Source organism: Genypterus blacodes, unplaced genomic scaffold (assembly GCF_046128005.1).
Source record: "Genypterus blacodes isolate CSIRO-AG114 ecotype Tasmania unplaced genomic scaffold, CSIRO-AGI_Gbla_v1 ptg000029l_1, whole genome shotgun sequence".
NCBI lineage: Eukaryota > Metazoa > Chordata > Actinopteri > Ophidiiformes > Ophidiidae > Genypterus > Genypterus blacodes.
The window spans coordinates 6659530-6679574 of record NW_027466842.1 but is presented as its reverse complement, the minus strand read 5'-3'; the positions used below and the strand labels follow the sequence as shown (position 1 = coordinate 6679574).

Here is a 20045-nt window from a genome sequence, read left to right as displayed (position 1 = left end):
GTTAGGCCTTACAGATCTCATACAACCAAATCAGTACTACATATACATAATATACATGCAGCTATAAGTGTTTTTGTGGGGCAGTATATGACTTAATTACTTCTCTGCGTCTCTGATATATCAGTGATGCAGCAGTGTGGTTCAGCTTCCCGTCCTGCTGGGATTTGGGGGCAGATCATAACTGTGATACAATTTCAGCCTCGCAACCTCCGTCTGAAAGCCTGAGAGGCCTGTGCCAGTCACTTTAAATATCAGCTGTCTGTCTCATGAGAGTCACGCAGAAGCTCTTTGGCATCACTCCCTTAATTATGCCGCACAGCAGAGACAAATGAGTAACCAAATCTTATAAAAATAGACAAGGTATAAAAATGCTCAATGGGAACTCGAGTTTCCGATCGACTGTGTTCTTATTTGACCGTATATTCTGTTTGTACTGCCGATCTGCCAACATGCTCTTTACTGAGATGGATTTTTATAGTGTTTCTATCACTCGAATCTTATGTACACGTTGACCCTCATGGTGATGGAGACAAGAAGGACACTTGAGGAGGACATGTCTTCAAATGAGAAAATGGGTGACGGAAACATCTTTCTTCCCATCAAAGTGCTTTTTGTTCAAGTTAAAACTGTACAGTATTCACATACACATTGATTTTATACATAGCATGCGGAAAATTCAGTTACCTCTGAAAATAAGTAATATTTCTAAAGATGGAGCCAAAATATGAATCTATATTTTCAAGGATATGTAATAACTGAATGCATCTGATGTTTAGGATGTTTACTAGTTGAAAAGGGGGCATCACTTATCACAGCACATGATGTCACAGTGGATATTCAGGTCTGTATGGAAACACTGGGAAGAGGTTGGCCGGTAAAATAACCCACATCTGTCGTACTCGGGACACATGTAACTATCTTCTAATGTGCAGGACGTGTTCAGCAGTTTGAGCTCTCTTCCGTGTGTAAAGGATGCAGAAAATGACCTAACACGTGATGTTTAAAGTGCTATAGATCATTTCATTGAAATAACATCGCTAGGAAACGACTTGGGTCAAGTTTACACTCTGTCAGCTTTTGACTTGAGCAAACGCCGCAACAGGAAGTCATCTTGGACCCGTTCAGAGTGTTCATGTTTACATATGTGATGTGGTATATAGACAAATGTGACTGAAGGGGGGGGGGGGGTTGGCTAAATAGGGTTTTGGCCAGGAGAGGCAGTGTGAGACACGTATAGCACACGCATTTCTCCTCCCCTCCCCAGCTGCTCCTTCGTATGTCGCAGCCCCGTGTAGAGCCTTTCTTCCATGGACGCGGCCAGCTTGTCCGCCAGGTTGCCTCCTGGTTCTGGAGGAAGAGTCGGTGGGTGCAGAGGAGCTGCAGGGGAATCCTCTGATAGAAGAGCTTGACTGCTGTTGTTATTCCTGTTGTCGGTTCTTGGGTCCATGCAGGTCTGTGCGTTCATGGCTGTGCTTTCATTGGCTGTGTCCTTATTCGTTGAGATGTCACCCTGGTCCTTCACTATATTGGTTGCATCGGCCAAACTCTCTGTGGCCTCTGGATCTTTATCTTCTCTGGTTGCGTCTTCAGAAGCTGCCACCTCACTGGCTTCTTCGTCAGCAGCGCTCGCAATGCGTGACAGCGTACTGTGATATGTGGTGTCTAGCGGGTAACCAGCGCTGTCCCCTCTCCGCAGGGGACTGAATCTCTGCCTCTCCAAAGACGGGGAGTACCTGCCCCCGGTGCTTGACCCCGGGTCGCTGTATTGCTTGTGCCTCTGCCACTGTTTCCGGAGGTGAACTCTGGAGCGATGCCTGGAGCGCAGCGGGGAATCCTGCTGGTCAAAGCGGGGATCATGACGGAGGAACTCATTGAAAAGAGCATCTGTTTTTTCATCAATGCTGTAGTCACGGCGGCGTGGACGAGGTCGGTGGGGACTAGACGGTTTCAGCAGCGGTGACAGTGGTTGTGATTTCATCTGCAGTGATTCCAGAGGTTTCTGAGGGTGAAGGGATTTCAGGAGATATGGTTCTTGAAGGGAACGAGACAGGCCGCCAGGTGGAGATCTCTCCTGTAGTTGCTCCTCTGTCTTGGTTTTCTCTGTCATTTCATCCTCCAGCTCCTCCTGAAATAGCTTGGCCTCAATGCTCTCACATACTGAGCCTTTCCGCCCAGAGTTGGTGAAGAACATTCTCCTCTCGGAGGCTGTCTTCGCCCGGGTACCTCCAGTTGTCCCAAACAGGCGCATCTCCTCGGGAGCTCTGGATGGTGCTTCAATTGAAGCGTAGCCACTGTCCATCTGAAGGAGCTTCCGGTTTCCTCCCTCACCTTCACCTGCAGCTCCACCTCCCATTTCAATGTCCCCACCCAAGGCCCCTCTGACTCCTTCCTCAAACCCCTCTTCATCCAGCTCATCGTCCAAGTCTTGAGACAAGCAGGTGTCCAGACTAGAGCGAGCACCTGCACCACCCAGAGAGGAGACGCTGTCCGCATCGCTGCGGATGGACTCCCGGTCTGTACTGCTCTGGTCTGAGGAAGCGTACTGCTCCAGAGAGGCTCGCAAGCTCCAAATGTCCCTATAGAGGGAAGGGGGGACCTCGGCGCTCTCTCGGCGAACCAGGAAGGACAGAGATGAGCCCGAGTCGGCGCTGCTTCTGCCCTCAGCTCCTAACACCGCGTCATCTACCTCAAAATCGTCCTTGTTCTTCTCAGCTGAGGCCGCGTTGTCCGTCTTCGCATCAGTTACTAGAGTTGTCCCTGACATATTTTCAAGTCTTTCCTGGATGGTATAATCTTCTTGCGCCTCAAACAAGCCATCCTCTTCAATTTCATTACCTGCTGATTCTAGCCGCATTCTTTCTGCTCCTGTTCTTACAATGCCAAACCTTTGCACCATTCTTCCTTCTGTTACTCCTCCTGTTCCATTGCTTGTGGCCTCTGCTTGCTTCTGGATGGAGCAATCATATCCTTCCTCACCCCTGACAGTGCTACTTCTACCAACTTCCTCCATGGCCTCCAGTGTTATGCTGCACAGATAGAAATGAATCATTAGTAATATATACCTCAAGGGTGTGGTTTGAACAACGTAGTCATGGGATTGTGGGAGAGGATTTACCTGCTGAGGAAGACTGAGGGTGAGGCTGCTGTGGTGGGGTGGCACAGAGACTCGGCAGAAAGGGACTGGAGCCCACTGAATGAATCAATGATGTCATCTTGGAGAGGAGACGAGTCGTCTTCTGTGTGATCTGTCGTTTCACTGGCTGCTCTCTGTCTTATGAATGGTCGTCTTTTGGGGGATCCTGGTCAAAACACACATGAAATAGTTAATGTATCACATTCCTCTTTGCAAACCCCTTTTCTAAATCTTACTCAATCCATTTCAAACAAATATCACAAACCTTTGGCATCCAGACTGGCAGCCCGGTGACTGTTGTCAAATTTCCATTTCCTGAAATAAGGTCCTGCCCCCTCCAGACTGGCGTGGCGTCGCAGTTTAGAGAAGAAATGGAGAACAGAGGTCTGGCCTGGAGCTGGAGTCAACTCTCCTCTCATCTCACTCTCTCCCTCTCCTCTGTCCCCAATGGCCTCCATCTGACAGATGAGATGATGAAAGATGCAGACGAGGAGAATGGAGGGAGGTGATGAGACATTAATGAGCGACGGCGGCAGAGGAGCCACAAATTATTGTGACGGGCAGTGGCGAGCCCTTCGGCAGATAAGTTTTTTATACAGTTGTCATTCCGTTCTAGTGATGATTGATGTGACATTGTGTCAGATCTGAGCCTGTGGCAGCTGCTTTTCACAGCTCTGATTGTGTGTGTGTGTGTGTGTGCGCCAAGTGTTACAAAAAACTAAAGTCAAATTGAAATATCTGAGTGAACTAGAATTTCATCGTGAGTACAAATGCTAAGCTGCCAGTATTACTGTTAAAAATATCATGTTATCTATTTTGAACACGATGTGTTCATTGTCAACCCACACAGTGTAAATTATTTCTCGTCCTGTGTTTATTATGCTGAACGTAGCAGCTGAGACTCACCGTCTGGGACCGTGGGAGATGTGGTTTCATGGCTGCTGCCACCTGGCTGGTGTCCTGGTCCATGATGGTAGAGTGGTGGGGGTCTCCTGGTAGGCCTCTACTCAGGCTCTGGCCCATCCAGTCCCGAGGTGCAGCGGACGCTCTCCTCTCTGTGACCTGCACAGCAGCAAAGAAGAGTTGAGTCGCAAATCAACTTGCATTAGCAATGAGGAAACAAACCCGACGGTCCTGTTTATGTTTGAATCACTCGAGGTTACTAAAAGTCTGTTGCAATCAGTGGACCAGTGTGATTTGTCAGATTGGTCCAAATCTTCTGCTGACCTGGTAAATGGTGAGGGGCAGTTTGGGAACTGGAGTGTCGCTGATGTTGATGGTGCTGCCCTCTGTTGAGTCGCACTCCATGATGGTGAGGATCTTCAGGTCGCATGGAGCCGGAGGCATGTGGAGGTGAGTCAGCCGCGCCTTTTTCAGGTGGTGGAAGTCGCCTTCAGTCAGTGTGTATCTGATGAGGAGATGAAACCTCAGCATTTCCTATTTAAAAGCTAAATTCCAGCCAGTTCAGGTTTGACTCTGATGTACCTGCGTCCCTTGTCCTGAGTTGTCTTCTCCTGTTCATAAAGTGCCGATTCATTGAAAGAGACGCGGCGACCAGTCACCCCGGCGGAGACGAATCGCTCAGACTCTCCATCCAGACAGCTGGATGCGGAGAGAGCATCTGATTCGTCCAAGCGAAAGGTGATTTCTGGATGAATAAACGTTTGGCAGAAAGAGAAATCTGTGGGATCAGAATTCAATAGAACATTTGCAGATACTAATCAAAAAGAAGAACATTGTTCTGACCTTGTGTGGGCTGAGAATCCTCAGCGTACGTTGTATTCGTCTTTTCGGGGTCATCGCTCGCTCTGAAGGGAGACGAGAAATGAAGCATCACATGTTCCAATCGCAAGATCATGTTCATTACAGCTTTCATAGAGTGTGGTCAGTATTTGTGTTGGGCTGATGGAGAGACAGAGGTTTGTCCAATGAGGGGCCTGCGATGGCGTCCATGGGTGCCACCACAGCACAGCACTGATTGGAGATGGGGTTGGATCCACTCTTTCGTATGAGAAAATTTGTTGTCCTTTCTAGTTACAAATGCAAGATGTATGAGCCCTAAATGGTCTCAGACTGCAGCTCGTCTATCACAGTGGTATGCAGTGTTACTCCCCGGATGGTTCAGCCCGGACGTGCCTCTGCCTGCCCAGACAAGCTCTCGTTACTCCCTCGGCCGGCAGCTCTGCCTACCTGGAGTATCGCCACCCCCCAATGCAGCAGCGGTGACAGAAGAGGAGCAGCAGGGCGAGCAGGACCAGCGTCCCCGCTGCGAAGACGGAGAGCAGCACCAGCAGCAGCACGTAGATCTCCACCCGGCCTGCTGACTCGGGCACATCCTGATGGGGAAGCAGCCGGGAAACTGGGTTAGAGTCTGGACCCGGTGTTAGATGCTTTGCTTATGAAACTGTGCCAGTGGAGCAGTGAGGTGTGTGTGGGGGGGGCGGGGGCGGGTTAACATTGTTCTGTAACTTTTCTTTAATATTAATTTCATGCCTATTTATGCAAGCTGCTGCATGCTGTCTGGATACATTAGACTTAGTTTATTTGCCTGTATTCCAAATGCACCTAGGAGCTCATCATTCATTCCTTTAATAGCACAATAAAGCAGGAGGCTACATTTCTCCATTGTTTGTCGTGAGTCGGGAAGTTCAAATTTCACCATTAATCCTTCTGGGACAGTAATTGATTCTTCTCCCTTTGAGGTTTGGAGGAATGAGGATTAAATCTCTTTGTGGCATTCGAGGCTGCATCAGGGAAAAGGCTGTAATGTTTAATAAGTGGAATTAACACAGAAAGATGCTGTAAGTCTCTGCTCTCACACAGCCAATCTAAAACACATGCACATAGTCATGGACGGTGTGACTGTCACACACACACACACACACAACAGCTACTCTCCCATCTCTGATTAATACTCTCAGTTATGGCTAAGTGAGCCTGGGGATGCTAATCGAAACGTCAGCGAGACCCTTAATTCAATTTCCCAGCCCCTCTCAATGGGTGGGGGGGGTGAGGCCTCCGCAGGCCTAAGATGGAAACTTGGAGGAGGTGAGGATGAGAATGAGGAAGCACATGAGCAATTCCCCCCCTTGTGTGTTGCACTGTGAAATATATGAGAACTTGTGACTAAAGGTCATATACATGATGACCTTAACAGAAGCAGCAGTAAGGTCAGCGTGTGTGTGTGTGTGTGTGTGTGTGTGTTGTTATTATATTGAATCAGGAAACCCCTTTTCCTTACCATGAATTCTCTAGAAATCAGTAACACTGATTGAATGAGAAACCTGCCACACACACACACATAAATTCATATTTAATACATGCTGCTGTGACCTACATACAGCTGAAGCCTATGGAGACGTATATGCAGTACAATGTTCCAGGCTGTACTACATCAAGTCACAACAGTTACAGCTACAACATCAACCGTGAATCCCTGCATAATAGAAACACACACACACCTTGATTCTCATACAGTTACACACTCAGACACACACACAGTTCCACATCAGAGCATTTGTAGCGTAATGACATTTGCTGTTTTTACAAGCTCAGCCAAACAACAGGAAGAACACAATCAATCAGCGGCAGCAGCAAAGCCTCTCGCCGCTCTTTAGGCCATATTACCAACACACTGTGGACGCAGCTACAGTCAATTCTCTTTCCACACACAAGGGTTTAACTGAACCCTAATCACTGCTGCTGGCTCAGATAACCCCCCCACACACACACACACACACACACACACACATACACAAACACTCCCCTGAGGATGAATGAGCAGAGGGAGCCAGCAGCACATTCAGTCCCTCTCTGGGTCAAATCCTCTTTGGATACAGATCAGGCTATTCCACGCCTCCTGTTAGACCAGCGCGTGTTTGTTTCTGCTGTAGTATGACGTTGCCATTGATCTTGTGACACGTTGTGGAGCTTAACTTCATAACATGGTTTGCGGTCCTATGAAGCACGGAGATGCAGTGATACTCACAGTGGCGCTCTCCGTCAGACTTTTCAGAAGAGGCAAGTCATTGCTCATGGTCCAGGTCAGCGTGAGTGAACCCTGCACAGAGAAGAACATCTGTTTCCTGACACATTTGCTGGATGTTCACCATTTTAATGCCACTAAATGTTGCCTTTTCTCAATGCGAATGTAGTGGTATATTTAGTATTTATTCAAACTCTGGTTTATAATATTTAGGCCTATTAATTTAGGCTATAATATATAAGCGCCAATGCAACTGAAGAACAACATGATAATAGTATCATGGTACAATATTTATTCCAGACGACTGAATAATCTCTCCAAAATCTCTCTCTAAACCTCTGTTTGTGTGTGTGTGTGTGTGTGTGTGTGTGTGTGTGTGTGTGTGTGTGTGTGTGTGTGTGTGTGTGTGTGTGTGTGAAGAGAAGAGGTGGTATAAGATGGAGAAAGCAGAAGAGCTGACAGCACATAATTATACACACAGTGCGCGGCTTGTGTAACGTCTCTTGTGTGATTGCATTCCTTACACACACACACACACACACACACACACACACACACACTGCTCACACTCCCGCACCATGTGAGAGTCATTTTATGTAATAGCTCATACATACGAACAGCCCAGTGTAACAATGAGAGCCAGAATAGCAAAAACAAGGCAACAATGGACACAGCAGACGCACATTCACACACATGCGTGCACACACACTAAATGATTTGACCCCTCTTCTTCTCAACTTTAATGGTGTTCTTCGATGCTTCACACAGATCAGTGTTAATAGGTCATTTAGGTCAGATGGGAGGGGTGGCTGTGTGTATGTGTGTGTGTGTGTGTGTGTGCGTGCGATGTGCGTGTGTGCGATGTGCGTTCGTGTGTGTGACATGCGTGACTCTTGTGTGTAATGTTTGGTTCTGTAAGCTGAATGCAGCTCATACGTCTTCACTGATTCAATAACTAACACCTCAAATGGTTCAAATCTATCCACAGTAAATATACATATGACACACACTTATATATGACAAAATATATTTAAAAAAACATATTTTCCCTTTCAGCTTCATTAAGCAGGTTCACTTACATTTGATTTGCCAGGAAATCCTGTCTAAAAAAATGAAAACACTAACCCTGACTGGCAGAAAAAAACCTCCTGTTTGTGTGCGTGCGTGTGCGTGTGCGTGTGTCCGTGCGCGCGTGTGGGTGTGTGTGAGGGAGGCAGACCCGCATCAACGCACTTTCTAGTTAATTCCTTCAGTGATAGCTGATGGTGTTTGTGTGTGTGTGAGGGGGGGGGGGGTACATCAGCTTGACTGACTCCGATGAGGACGATGAAGATATGTGTGTGTGTTTGTGTGTGTGTGTGTGTGTGTTGTCTTCTCTTACGGTCTGTACTGGCGGTGTTGAGGCAGCTCCAGCCTTCCCTCCGCGCTGTGCTGTGCGGACTGATGCTGCCTACAGAGCCTCTCTGCAGCCGCCGGCGCTCAGCAGCATCAGCATCAGCATCAGCATCCTCTCCCCGGTTACCCTCCGATCACGGCGGTCCCACATTTCAGCATCGTCCGCTCCCAGCCTGCGTGTGGAATCAAATCGCGATTAGTCACCACAGATTGTCACGACCCTCCCCGTGTCGGACCGGGGACCACCACATCTGACTCTGTGTGTCACTCCTGGCCCGCATTTTACAAAATGAAAAAGTACCACATAAACACCGGGATTACGTCTGTGGTCTCCCGCGGAGTGTGTGTGAGGGGAACCCGTACTCACCCAGCAGCAGACTCCGGTTGAAGCGGTCCACCTCCAGCCTGCCCCGTCTGCATACTTTAATTTGGGCTTCAAATGAAGACCGTAGTTATGAATGAAACCACACGCGATGGACACACCCACTGCCCGCTCCCGAGGCACCACGTGACCAGCCCCGATGATGGTGATGATGATGGTGGTGAAGGGGGAAGCCAGTCCTCCTCCCGGCTCGTAAATGTCGGCCGATGTTCGTGTTGTGTGGAGTTATATTCGCGTGTTACATATTCACGTGGAGTCTGATCAGCGCCCACACACTCACACTGCTGTTTCGGTTTTATCAATGTGAAGCAAAACATGGCGGAGAGAGATGGGCGCTGCAGAGATTGATGTAATACCACCGGACGCCACAAGAATGCAGCGCCGCGCCATTATATTACAGGGTCAAAACATACGTAAATACCTCGAAGCAATGTGCAAGTTCAATTTTTATCTTTTGTTGTATTTCATTGTGTTTCACTTTACCTACTGCTTACCTTTATGGTGTGGTGGCACTGATAATTTAACAATTACTTTTAATTGTAGTTGAAAATACTATACTATACCTTACTATACTATACTATACTATACTATACTAAACTAAACTATACTAAACTACGCTATACTGTACTGTACAATTGTTGTCAGTTAAAACAGGCCAATGTGTGTATGTGCATTTGTGAGTTGCTGTTGTTGTTGTTGTTGTTGTTGTTGTTGTTGTTGTAAATACAACTGAAAACGTAATTCTGGAAATGATCTTATTTTGGGGTAGAGAGTATTGCAGGTCTTTAGGGGACATTTTGAGAAACTCTGATCTCACTTAACTTAACTTCCTGTCTACTTATATATTAATGTAAACATGTCATGTAAAAGGATGCAAACTTTGGAGTTGCTAAATAAGGCTCATGATATGTAATATGTTCTTTGCAAGTTAACTGCATTTTACTTATCTGTCATATCCATCCATCGTATCCCTGCTGGTTATGGTTTGAATTGTCGTTGATATCCTTAATTTCTTTGACCCACACAGCTGCAGTTTGGACACAGTTCTAGCCTCTATTAAGCTCTGTTGCTGGTTTCATGTTCTTCTGATGGCTCACTTGCTGCAAGTGCTGATTGTTAGATATGTTTCATATCTGACAAATGCTACTAATTGGCAATTATCCTGATATGACATAGCTTTGTAGCAGTGTTTGTAATTGTGATTAGGTTACAGAGTAATTTCCTCTGGTGTTTACTTAATTATCCCCTGTGTGTTTAAATTGCATTCTTCCAGTTTAGCAAAGATAGGAAACATTTGCAGTGTGCTGCAGTATGAAGACATTTTGCCACACATTTTTGTTTGATGCTACAATCTAAGCAGCTGCACAAACAGAAAATGGATGCCTCAGCAGCAAAGGGGGAGGAGAACTAATCTGTGCCTTTGTGACAACGGCAACAGGGCAGATGGTGGATCTGAAGAGGCAAGTTAGATATATGGAGAACCTTAAAGGTTTCATAAAAAAATGTATGAAATTGGCTCAAACCTGAACAGCTGGTTGAGTGACAGCATGAACAACAGAGGTATCATCAGCTCAAGGAAAGGCAATGATCATTTATGAGACATGCACATCTGAAACATAGTACATCATAACAATTTATACAGTCTATAACAATGTGCATTCAGTGTAGTTACACATAAAACTGTAATCACATGATCACATACACACAAATGGATCTGAAAGTGTTGTCTGAGCCACTTTATGCCTGTAGACATAGTGTTATTATACACGTGATAGAGCTTCAAAATGTCTGCTCCAAACATTCTCAGTATACCAAGGGACAAACTTTATTAACATATTTGTTGAGCACATCACGATGTGATGGTCACCAATGTGACCTCGAGCGGAGCCATCACATTTTATTTCCTGTTGCTGACCAGAGTTGCATTCTTGGAAATCTTTTCAGTTATATTTAGATGCAAGAATCTGTTCAATCAGACCCCTCAGACCATTGTGTGTGTGTCTGTGTGTGAAGGTGAGCGGGAACGGGTAGCTAAATTGATGACAATTACAAATTAATCAAAAGTAAAATTCAGATTTTCATGTCAGTTTGGAATGAGATAATACAGCTGCAGGCCACAAATGTTATTTTTGATCCATGTTTGTAGTTTTCAGCAAAACTCATAATAACAGAAAATCAATACATTTTCATGGCGACTGTCTCCACACAGACAATCATGTCTATCTTTGAAATTCCAGGGATTGAGGTGTAACATACCAGAGGGGTGGAACGTCTGGGAAATGCCAGGAGAGGCCACGTATGGGGTGGTGGGAATGTGCTGGTATATAGAGACTTGTTGACGCGAGGAGGGACACAGTGTGGGTGTTCCTGGATGCTTGACGTCAGAGCTGCGTCTGTGCACACTCTGCAGAGCGGGACATCCTGTGGAATTGTTCTCAGCGAGGCCTAAAGAATGTAAAGCAGCTACCTCTCCCTTCTCCTTCGCCCTTGGTTCAACTTTGCAGGGACATACAGCCAAAGAACTAATAGCGAGGAATGAGATGTGATGCCAACAGATGCGGGAATCCATTCCACTTAGAAGGAATAAGTCAGTGAGGTGGGATTCCTTTTGAATTCCAATGATCCAAAAAGATTAAAAAACAGGTTGGGTTTCAATCCTTTTCTTGCACACTACTTGTGCATGAAAATGAAACATCACCAAACATGTTAGTGAAGCAGAGAAGGCACAGACATGATGATAAGTAACCAAACCAAGCCTTAATAAGAGAGCAATGCAAAGATACAGAGACAGCTGGAGAAGATGGAGGTTAGAAATTTGACTGTGAGTATCGTCTGCATTTCAGGGACGTCACCTTTAGCAAGCAGGCAATAGATGTATGCAGGGAGAGAGTGCAGAGAGGAGTGGGGGTGGTTGGTGAGGTAAGGAAGGGAGGTGGGTATTATAGGAAAGGAGTGACGCAGGCTGGAGAAAGAGGGGGTGTCGTGGGTGGAGGTATTTTTAGCTGCCGTTAGGACACACAAATTAGCTGCATTTCTCTGCCCTCCCCGGCTTCCTACGTCACTTACTCCAAACAGGCTCTCCGCTGTCATGTGACAGGTGCAGCCCGCAATCCTGCTGTGGCCCAGAGGTGGACAGGAATACTAAACAGCTGAGGAAGAGAAAGACTGCAGAATATAGGAGGGGATCACCACAGACTCTTTGTGTGTGTGGAGCCTGTGTGTTCTCCTCTAAAATAAAAAACTGATTATGAATATGCTATAATGCTTCATTAGATAGATAGATAGATAGATAGATAGATAGATAGATAGATAGATAGATAGATAGATAGATAGATAGATAGATAGATAGATAGATAGATAGATAGATAGATAGTTGGATATTCCTATACCTTTAACCTTTGGGCTTCTTTCACTGACATCTTCCAAAGTGCTGCACGTTGCATCATTTTCTTAATGAATGGTGAGTGAGGCACAAAGTGGGGCGGAGCCATGTGACTCTGATAGGACGAAAGACACGCACGCTCCGGTTGGGGCTGTCACTGATTGGCTACAAATCCGGATGGGCTGGTCTCAGGCGCGTGGAGCAGGAGCGGTGTATGAGCGGTCTGGTAGTGGAGCGACTGACACAAGCGAAGCGGACCGAGGTGCCCCACGCACACCACTGAGGGACGATAACAGAATCATAATAGTTCTGTTTCCTGATTTGTCTCGATTGTGGCTTTTGATTCCACTTTTCCTGCTCGCTGCGTCTTCACGGTCCAGTTTACTGAACGGAGCAGCAGCAGCGGGGCCTCAGCACCTTCTTCCCGGCGTCGGTCTGCATCCTTCGGGGCACAGATCTCCACCAGGCAGGCCTCCCCAGTCACCATGCGTTTGTCCGTCACCTCCACCACTGGCAGCGGGGTCGAGCTCACTGTCCCCCGCGGAGAGACTGTGGAGGGACTGAGGACACGCCTCTCCCAGAAACTCAGAATACCAAGAGACAGAATCGTCCTCCTGCACGAAGACAGGTGAGACTGCCAAGATCGTGTAATATCAGGATGATTAACTCTTTTTATTTATTCTTTTTTGCTGAATACATCATTTGCATGTCTTGCACATGACTTGTCTGCCTAGAGAAGTGATGGTGACTCTGTGTCCAACGTGGTTTATTAATGCAGGCAGCTCCATGCAGGGAGACTGGCAGACCTGGGTGTAGCAGAAGACAGCAAGCTGACTTTGGTTCCTGCCATTGAATCTGGTTTAGTAAGTAATCCTATCATGATCTTTAATTTAAACAAAAAACAAATTTTGAACGATTGCTATGGTTATATTTGATTTCATTTGATGGAACGATCTGCCTTCTTCCAGAACCACGGCTCCAGAACAGACAGGACACTGATGGATGTTTTGGAGAGTTTAACAGACACTCAGGTGAGTTTAATCTATTACCTGCATGTTGTGAAATAGATAGACATTAGTTTGACTTGTGGAAAATGTCTGGAGTATGATGCAATCTGTCCTTTGTGTTTTGGACAATAAGGAGACAAGTCACAGATTATTGTGTTGATAGTGTGGTCAAAATGTATCACATTTGACTTCCCCTGCAGTGGAATGCAGGGTGGTAAAATTTAATGAGGAAGCTTTTCTGTCCTGACTCCAGATCAATGACTTCCTGTCGGGACGTTCAGCTTTGACCATTAAGCTGGGAATGGGTGCCAACATGTTGTATGTTCAGCTGCAGCTGGGTGCACAGAATGCGGTGGAGCCACAGCAGCACCAGGACCCGACGGTCCGGGGCAGCAGTAAGCTGCAAACTGGCCCGAGCAGACCTGGCGAGATGATCCACCCTGATCCTGCCTCACCCTCCTCCTCCTCCTCAGTGCCTGCACAAATCTCATCTCCATTCCCTGACTCCACTTCCCCAATACAACCCAGCACCCAAAGGCCCAGAGCCTCATTTAATTTGGCAACTCCCACCTCCCATGTGTCCAAGAGCCCTGTAAACTGCCATGACAATTCATCTCCACATCACTCCTGTCCAGCTCACTCTGTCCACACACACCCTGCTTTTCAATCAGCCTCTTCTTTGCCTCCTGGTTTTCCACATCCAAGCTTACCACCACCAGCTGCACCTGTTTGTTCACCCAGCCACACCAGCTCGTGTCCTGGACCACTGAGCCCAGCTCCAGCATCGACCTTTAAAGAGGTTAGCCACACATGGTCTACTCAGAAACCCAATGCAGTGTCAGCCTATTGATGTAAAGTCAAATAAGTGAATATTATCAACATAATTAAGTAGTTTAAAGTTCACTACTTTTTTCATCTTACCATTTCATCCTAGGTGGCATCCGGTGCTGAGCTCTGCAGGCAGCCGGGAGCAGTCATAGAAACCTTTGTGAATCACTCCCCAGGCCTATTCTCTGGAACCTTCACTGGTAAGTGGTGTGGAGATGGCAAACAACTACAAAATCACAGCGAGAACTAACAGAATCATTCTGTTGAACAGCAGCTCAAACAAAAGTCATGTGTTTTATGGCTTGTGATTTATCCTCCAGATGTCCTACGTTTTGTCATTGCAATTTTTTCTTTTCCCGTAAACTTCCCTTCTTCTTCTCTCACTGCCCCGTGTCCACTTCTCTTTTCATCAGGTACTCTGGCCCCCTGCAGTCAGAGCAGCGTTGGCCATCCTCGTCGGGGAATCACCATTATTCTACAGATACTCGCTGACCTTCTGAGAGCCACCTTTCCCCAGCAGGGGACTCCACTAACCCTCTCTCAACTTCACTGTCCAGCTGCAGAACCACCAGTGAGCCCATTGTTCAAAACAGGGACACCCAGCAAAGAAGGAGCTAATCAACCGGTTCCCACAAGTGCTGGGTCCTTGCACTTCCATGAAACTGAGGGTCGGCTTGAGGTGGAGAGTTCCCTGCTTCACTCATCCCCAGAGGAGAATCAAACATTGCACTCTAAGCTTGAACGTCTACATTCTTTGATGCACCAGAGGCGTCTTCGTAGACGGACTCGCAGCGGCACACAGCTTTCCCAAACGTCTCAACCTTACCCACCACATCACCGTCATCCCTGGTCCCCTGCTCGCTGTCATAGCAAAGGCAGCAGGAGCGCGTCGCCTGATGACCAGAGGTTGCAGGTCAGTGAGGAGCTGCCATGGAAACCAGAGCTGAACTCTGACTTTGTAGTGGTGTAGGTGAAAAAAAGCAGAGTGGACACTGGACAAATAAATATTTCAGAGCAGAAATAAGTATTATGTTTGACCTCCAACATATAGGAAACAGTTGGTGAGTCATAAACACAGAAGAATAAAAATTAGTCTAGATCATTGTCACTGTACCAATATGTTCTTCATCTGTACCATTTCATGCTCTACATCTGTGTTATGTACAACTACTCATGCTAAGGATTCCAGGTGTATGTGTCTTCCAGTGCCTTAAGCATATGTTGAATGTTGTGAAATTGTTATTCTGTGAGCTTATTTGCAGAGGATGCAAATGCCTGTTTGTTGAGATTAATAAAACTGAGGAAATGCAGTTTCCCTGGAAGAAAACCTCAATAAACAAAGCACACGACCAAACTGATGACAATATCATACAATAAAAAACACAATAGCAGCACACGACAATATTAAATAAGCATGTAAATGAATTTTTGAGTATACACAAAGATACAAAACGTCAAGTTGGAAACATAGGAAGCCTTCCTCCTTTTCTCATTAACACTAAATTACTTCCAGCCCTGCAACCAAGCCAGCACACCTGTGTGGGGTGTTTGCTGTCAGCAGACATCATTATAAAGCAACTTCTCAAGAGGTTGGAGATATCTGCTTCAGTCTGCAGTACTAATGGCGTCATCTGTTAATTTCTCTGCATGGCTCCTGATCATTAGCACAGTAGGCTGTGGTGGTTTGTCGAACTCCAAAGCACCAGCTAGATTTGGTCATCAGAAGCCTCTGAAATGGAACGTGCAGTCCCAGGTGAAGCAGACAGTGGAGATTCCACTGACCTGGAAGTTTCCCATCATGTTGGAAGCTAAGCCAGAGTCAAAGTTTGAACAATGGGATCCGATGCCAGCCGAGAGTGTGGCAGTTCAGTGTAGTGAGACTGGGGTCCATGTGGAGGTGAGACAGAATCTACTGGGCAACAACCAGCTCATCCATCCTGCTGATCTCTCTCTGGGAGGCTGCGAGGCCAGACGAGTGGACTCTGCAAACCAATTGATTATTTATGAGTCTGACCTCCATTCATGTGGCAGCCAGCAAACGGTAAGGTAACTATATAACTACAACGCAGACAGTGAAATTTCATATGCAATAATGATTGTCTGTTCTTGATGACAGATGACAGAAGATTCTCTTATCTATACTTTCACACTCATCTATGAACCGTCAGCCCTTGCAAACACACCCATACTGAAGACCAGTGCAGCGATGACATATATCCAGTGCTACTATCACAGGTAAACGCTGCTTGGAAATTGGAAAGTTCTTAGTTGATTATTTACCCATTCAACTACAGAATAATATGGCCAAAGAAAGACATTTACACTGACAATGCATCATCAAAACGAAGTTGTAGCAACGACAAAATCATGCAACAGGAAATCTGTAATCCCTCATCATGTTGTGAGGTCGGTAAGATATGTCAAGTTGAATGACCGAGGAGTTCCAAAGACGATAGATTTCTGTCTCAGTATCATACATATGCTCGAGTGTGCGTGTGTGTTTCCAGGAAGCATAATGTGAGCAGCGATGATGTGATGCCAGCCTGGACACCTTACACTGCGACCAAGGTGGCAGCAGAGTCTTTCTACTTTTCACTCAACCTAATGACTGGTAAGGACGGTGTTTTGTTTTTTAGCCTGTTAAAGTGAACATGCTTAACTTTGGAGGAGATAATCCAAGATATAATGCTAAATACTGCACAAGTTCCATGATTGTCTTCCAGATGACTGGAAGTTTAAGAGGGCATCCAATCAGTATTTCCTGGGAGATGTCATAAATATTGAAGCCTCAGTCAGCCAATATAACCACATGCCCATCCGACTTTTTGTTGATTACTGTGTCGCCACCCTGGAGCCCGATATGAATGCTGAACCAAAATATGTTTTCATCCAAAACTTGGGGCAAGTGAAAAGTCTCATATGTGATGCTTTAAAACAAAATTACTTGCCATACTAAATTCGATTTTGTTAGTATTTATCTGGACAAATATTACCCTCAGGTGCCTGGTTGACTCGAAGTTTACAGGCTCCAAATCACAGTTCCGGCCTCGATCCCAGGATGACAAGCTACATATTCAGCTGGAGGCCTTCAGGTTCCAACAACAGAGCAGTGACTCTGTGAGTTGAAATAAACAACTGTTACAATCATCTCTTATAGAGAATAGTATTAAAGGCTCTTCTATCTACACCAGATCTACATAGTCTGCAACGTCAGAGCAGAATCCATCTCAGCCTCTGCAGTCATCTCTGGGGAGAGCAAGGCCTGTTCTTTCATAGATGGGTAAGTTTAGTAACAACTGATGGTACAACTCAACTGTATATATTTTAATGAATGCCATTTTAGGTGGAGGTCTGCTGATGCAAATGACGAGGCCTGTGGTTGTTGTGACACCGGCTGCAGTGGCCCCCGAACAGCAAGAGATGTGATGGCAGTTGGTAGGTGTGTAACACTTAGAATTTCATCTTATTGATTCAAAATTCAAACTGCATATATCCATCTTTGTTGTAGATCCAATGTTGGAAGGAGAAACCATCCTGGGCCCCATCGAGATCAAGATGTAAAGTGATCCATCTTAAAATCTTCAATAAATGTGTCTGGTGATCACGGTCTTGGTACATTTGACCGATTGGCTCATTCATTTGGGTTTTGAGGTCTTGGGGGGTGGGGGAAGTAAAGAGACATCAACTTCATGCCTAACTTCATTGGCCACCCCAGGGTCATGTAAATTGATGTAGAAACTGCACATGTTCCACAATTGTCTAACTAATTGCATTTCTTGGTCAAAATGTGAGATTTGACATTCTCCAAAAGCAGGGGTGTCAAACTCAGGCCCGTGGGCCAAATCTGGCCCACAGTGTAATTATATTTGGCCCGCAAGATAATATCAAATGTCTATTAGAGCTGGCCAGCCGGTATATAGCGCATGCACCGCATGCTGCAAGGAAACTTGGGCCAATTCCCTTGCTGCCAAACCATGAAAGAGCAGATCTCTACCTCCGTGTTGCCAAGTGCACAGTTTGCTGAATAACTCTATGTACGAGTTTACCTGGCGATTTGACGACTTTGAAGCCCAGAAATGTAAGTTTGGATTGCTTTGTAATCAGTTTGCAGTTGACGTGGAACGCGCACCAACCAAACTCCAAATGGAGCTGATTGAACTCCAGTGATGCTCAAAGTATGACTGTTTCCGCGTTTCATCCCCGACACAATTCCCCAACTCCGTCCCCAAGCTGCTCAAATGCTCTCTATGTTCGGCAGCACATTGCTATGTGCATCAGAGTGCAGCAAACTGAGCCTTTCTTTTTGCACTTTTGTCTTACTACTCCAAGGCATGGACTGTGAATAGTTGAATTATTGGATTTTCATTGAAGGAAATTATTTTATTTTTGTTCTGTGAAAAAAGGTTACCATTGAAAATTGACTTAAGGTTACAGATAGAGGCATAAAAGTATTTTCTTTTCTCTTAAAATAAAGGAATGCCACTGATGTATCTCTTATTCGAAAATCCATTTCTCATGTGTTTAAAATAAGATTATCCTTTATGTGTCCCACAATGCAGATATTCACATGTTACAGCAGCAAGGTGGATAGTGCAAAGCAATAAGGGCATTAAGATAAATTAATGCATATTTAAAATAAGCTTTGCTTGTTCCAGACTTAATGTTTAAGCTAAACTTAAGTATGTTCCGTTTCAATGCATTTACCACAAAGGCGAGAACACAGGTGCACACTTAATGTTAGTGATGGCGAGATGCAAGTTTCATGAAGCATTGAAGCATTAAAGCTTTCCATCCCATTGGTTCACTCATGGGCCGAAGCTTCGTTGTGCTTCATTTGCTCTACTGTGCCATCAAGTGGACAACAAATGTAAAACAGTCAGCGTGATTATTATGGCTTTAGTGTGCGAAGCTTTGAATTGAATAAATCAGACGTTGTAAACCAGTCCAGCTCATAGAGCCACAACACATCCCAACACCATTGCGAAGACCCATAGAGAAGAGGTGACTGAGAATAAATCCAAATACAGGCTGGCGGATAAATAACTAACAACTCAGTCACAGAAGGAAAAAAATAATACAGAAAGACAACCCATGACTTGATGGGAAAGGAACTGGAAACAAAAGATAATGATGATAACCCACACGGGTCGAGTGCTTAAAGATTAACTAATAAAGAACGTTCAAACTGTAAACAAAGAGAACGGCCATCCCATAATCAGACGGCCCCTGGAGACAGAGCAGCAGCGCAAAACGTCCGGTGTTCATCTTCATCTTCTCGTTTAGAAAACAGGACAGCTTTTTGTCTGTATTGCCAAATAAAGGCATATTTATTTTACAATATGAAAATTCTGTACACCAAGAGAAGAATCAGTGAGCACTTGAGCCGAGCCACGCGTCAGCCGGCAAAGAGCCGCAGATTCGCCACCCCTGCTCTTGGGGGTTCTCCAATCTTACAATGTTTCGTTCACCCAGGTACGTTTGGACCTCCACTGATGCGTTCGCAGTGACATTTTGGTCCTCGTTAACAAACGCGCAGTTAAGTCCCACGTCCACAAAATGTGAGAGCGGGTGATCGATTGCGTTTCGCTGCCCCTAGTATTATTATTAGTATCGAATCGCGCGCCAAACCGGCGAACCAGTTCCTGAATCAGTCACGTGGTACGGCGAGGCTTCGAACGTCACCACATACGTCACCAACACAAGCCTCGATACGCGCTTCGCAAAAACCTCCCTGGATTACTCGACACACGCTTCGAAGCCTCGACACGAAACGACACAACACTACTATATATAGACGCTGATTTGGAAGATAATTAACTTTCTACATTTTAGCCCATAACCTCTTAACCTAAATAACTTTACGTCCGAACATATATGACTGAGGAGGATGATGGCAGAAAAAGTTTCGCGGAAGTCATAGTCAACATCCTATC

The 20045-nt window shown here is 45.7% G+C and overlaps 2 protein-coding genes and 1 pseudogene across 2 annotated transcripts; 2 read left to right on the top strand and 1 right to left on the bottom strand.

The window, feature by feature from the left end:
• Positions 1-240: 240 nt before the first annotated feature.
• On the bottom strand, positions 241-8971 carry LOC142994110 (voltage-dependent calcium channel beta subunit-associated regulatory protein-like). Its single transcript, XM_076144782.1, has 11 exons — positions 8881-8971; positions 8500-8686; positions 7122-7193; positions 5324-5469; positions 4880-4941; positions 4619-4781; positions 4361-4541; positions 4040-4195; positions 3399-3591; positions 3116-3299; positions 241-3026 (listed from the first exon to the last, which is right to left on the bottom strand). The coding sequence occupies exons 3-11, from the start codon at positions 7167-7169 to the stop codon at positions 1193-1195; spliced, it is 2967 nt and encodes a 988-aa protein (XP_076000897.1). The 5' UTR covers positions 7170-7193; positions 8500-8686; positions 8881-8971; the 3' UTR covers positions 241-1192.
• Positions 8968-15416, top strand: LOC142994103 (midnolin-like; annotated as a pseudogene).
• Positions 15417-15838: 422 nt separating this feature from the next.
• Positions 15839-17703, top strand: LOC142994199 (zona pellucida sperm-binding protein 3-like). The gene is made up of 8 exons (XM_076144932.1): positions 15839-16153; positions 16229-16347; positions 16620-16723; positions 16836-17013; positions 17112-17229; positions 17304-17392; positions 17456-17547; positions 17621-17703. Exons 1-8 carry the CDS (start codon positions 15911-15913, stop codon positions 17671-17673), a joined length of 996 nt encoding a protein of 331 aa, XP_076001047.1. The 5' UTR covers positions 15839-15910; the 3' UTR covers positions 17674-17703.
• Positions 17704-20045: the final 2342 nt, after the last annotated feature.

What these genes read in the sequence shown, in the direction of transcription:
- LOC142994110 (XM_076144782.1), bottom strand. Translation starts at nt 7,169, where the DNA reads ATGAGCAATGACTTGCCTCTTCTGAAAAGTCTGACGGAGAGCGCCACT. An exon ending in GTCTGACGGAGAGCGCCACT is followed by an intron (nt 5,470 to 7,121) that starts GTGAGTATCACT and finishes CTTCCCCATCAG; the next exon opens with GATGTGCCCGAGTCAGCAGG. An exon ending in TGCCAGTCTGGATGCCAAAG is followed by an intron (nt 3,300 to 3,398) that starts GTTTGTGATATT and finishes TGTTTTGACCAG; the next exon opens with GATCCCCCAAAAGACGACCA.
- LOC142994199 (XM_076144932.1), top strand. Translation starts at nt 15,911, where the DNA reads ATGTTGGAAGCTAAGCCAGAGTCAAAGTTTGAACAATGGGATCCGATG. An exon ending in AACAACAGAGCAGTGACTCT is followed by an intron (nt 17,230 to 17,303) that starts GTGAGTTGAAAT and finishes TATCTACACCAG; the next exon opens with ATCTACATAGTCTGCAACGT. An exon ending in GCCTGTTCTTTCATAGATGG is followed by an intron (nt 17,393 to 17,455) that starts GTAAGTTTAGTA and finishes ATGCCATTTTAG; the next exon opens with GTGGAGGTCTGCTGATGCAA.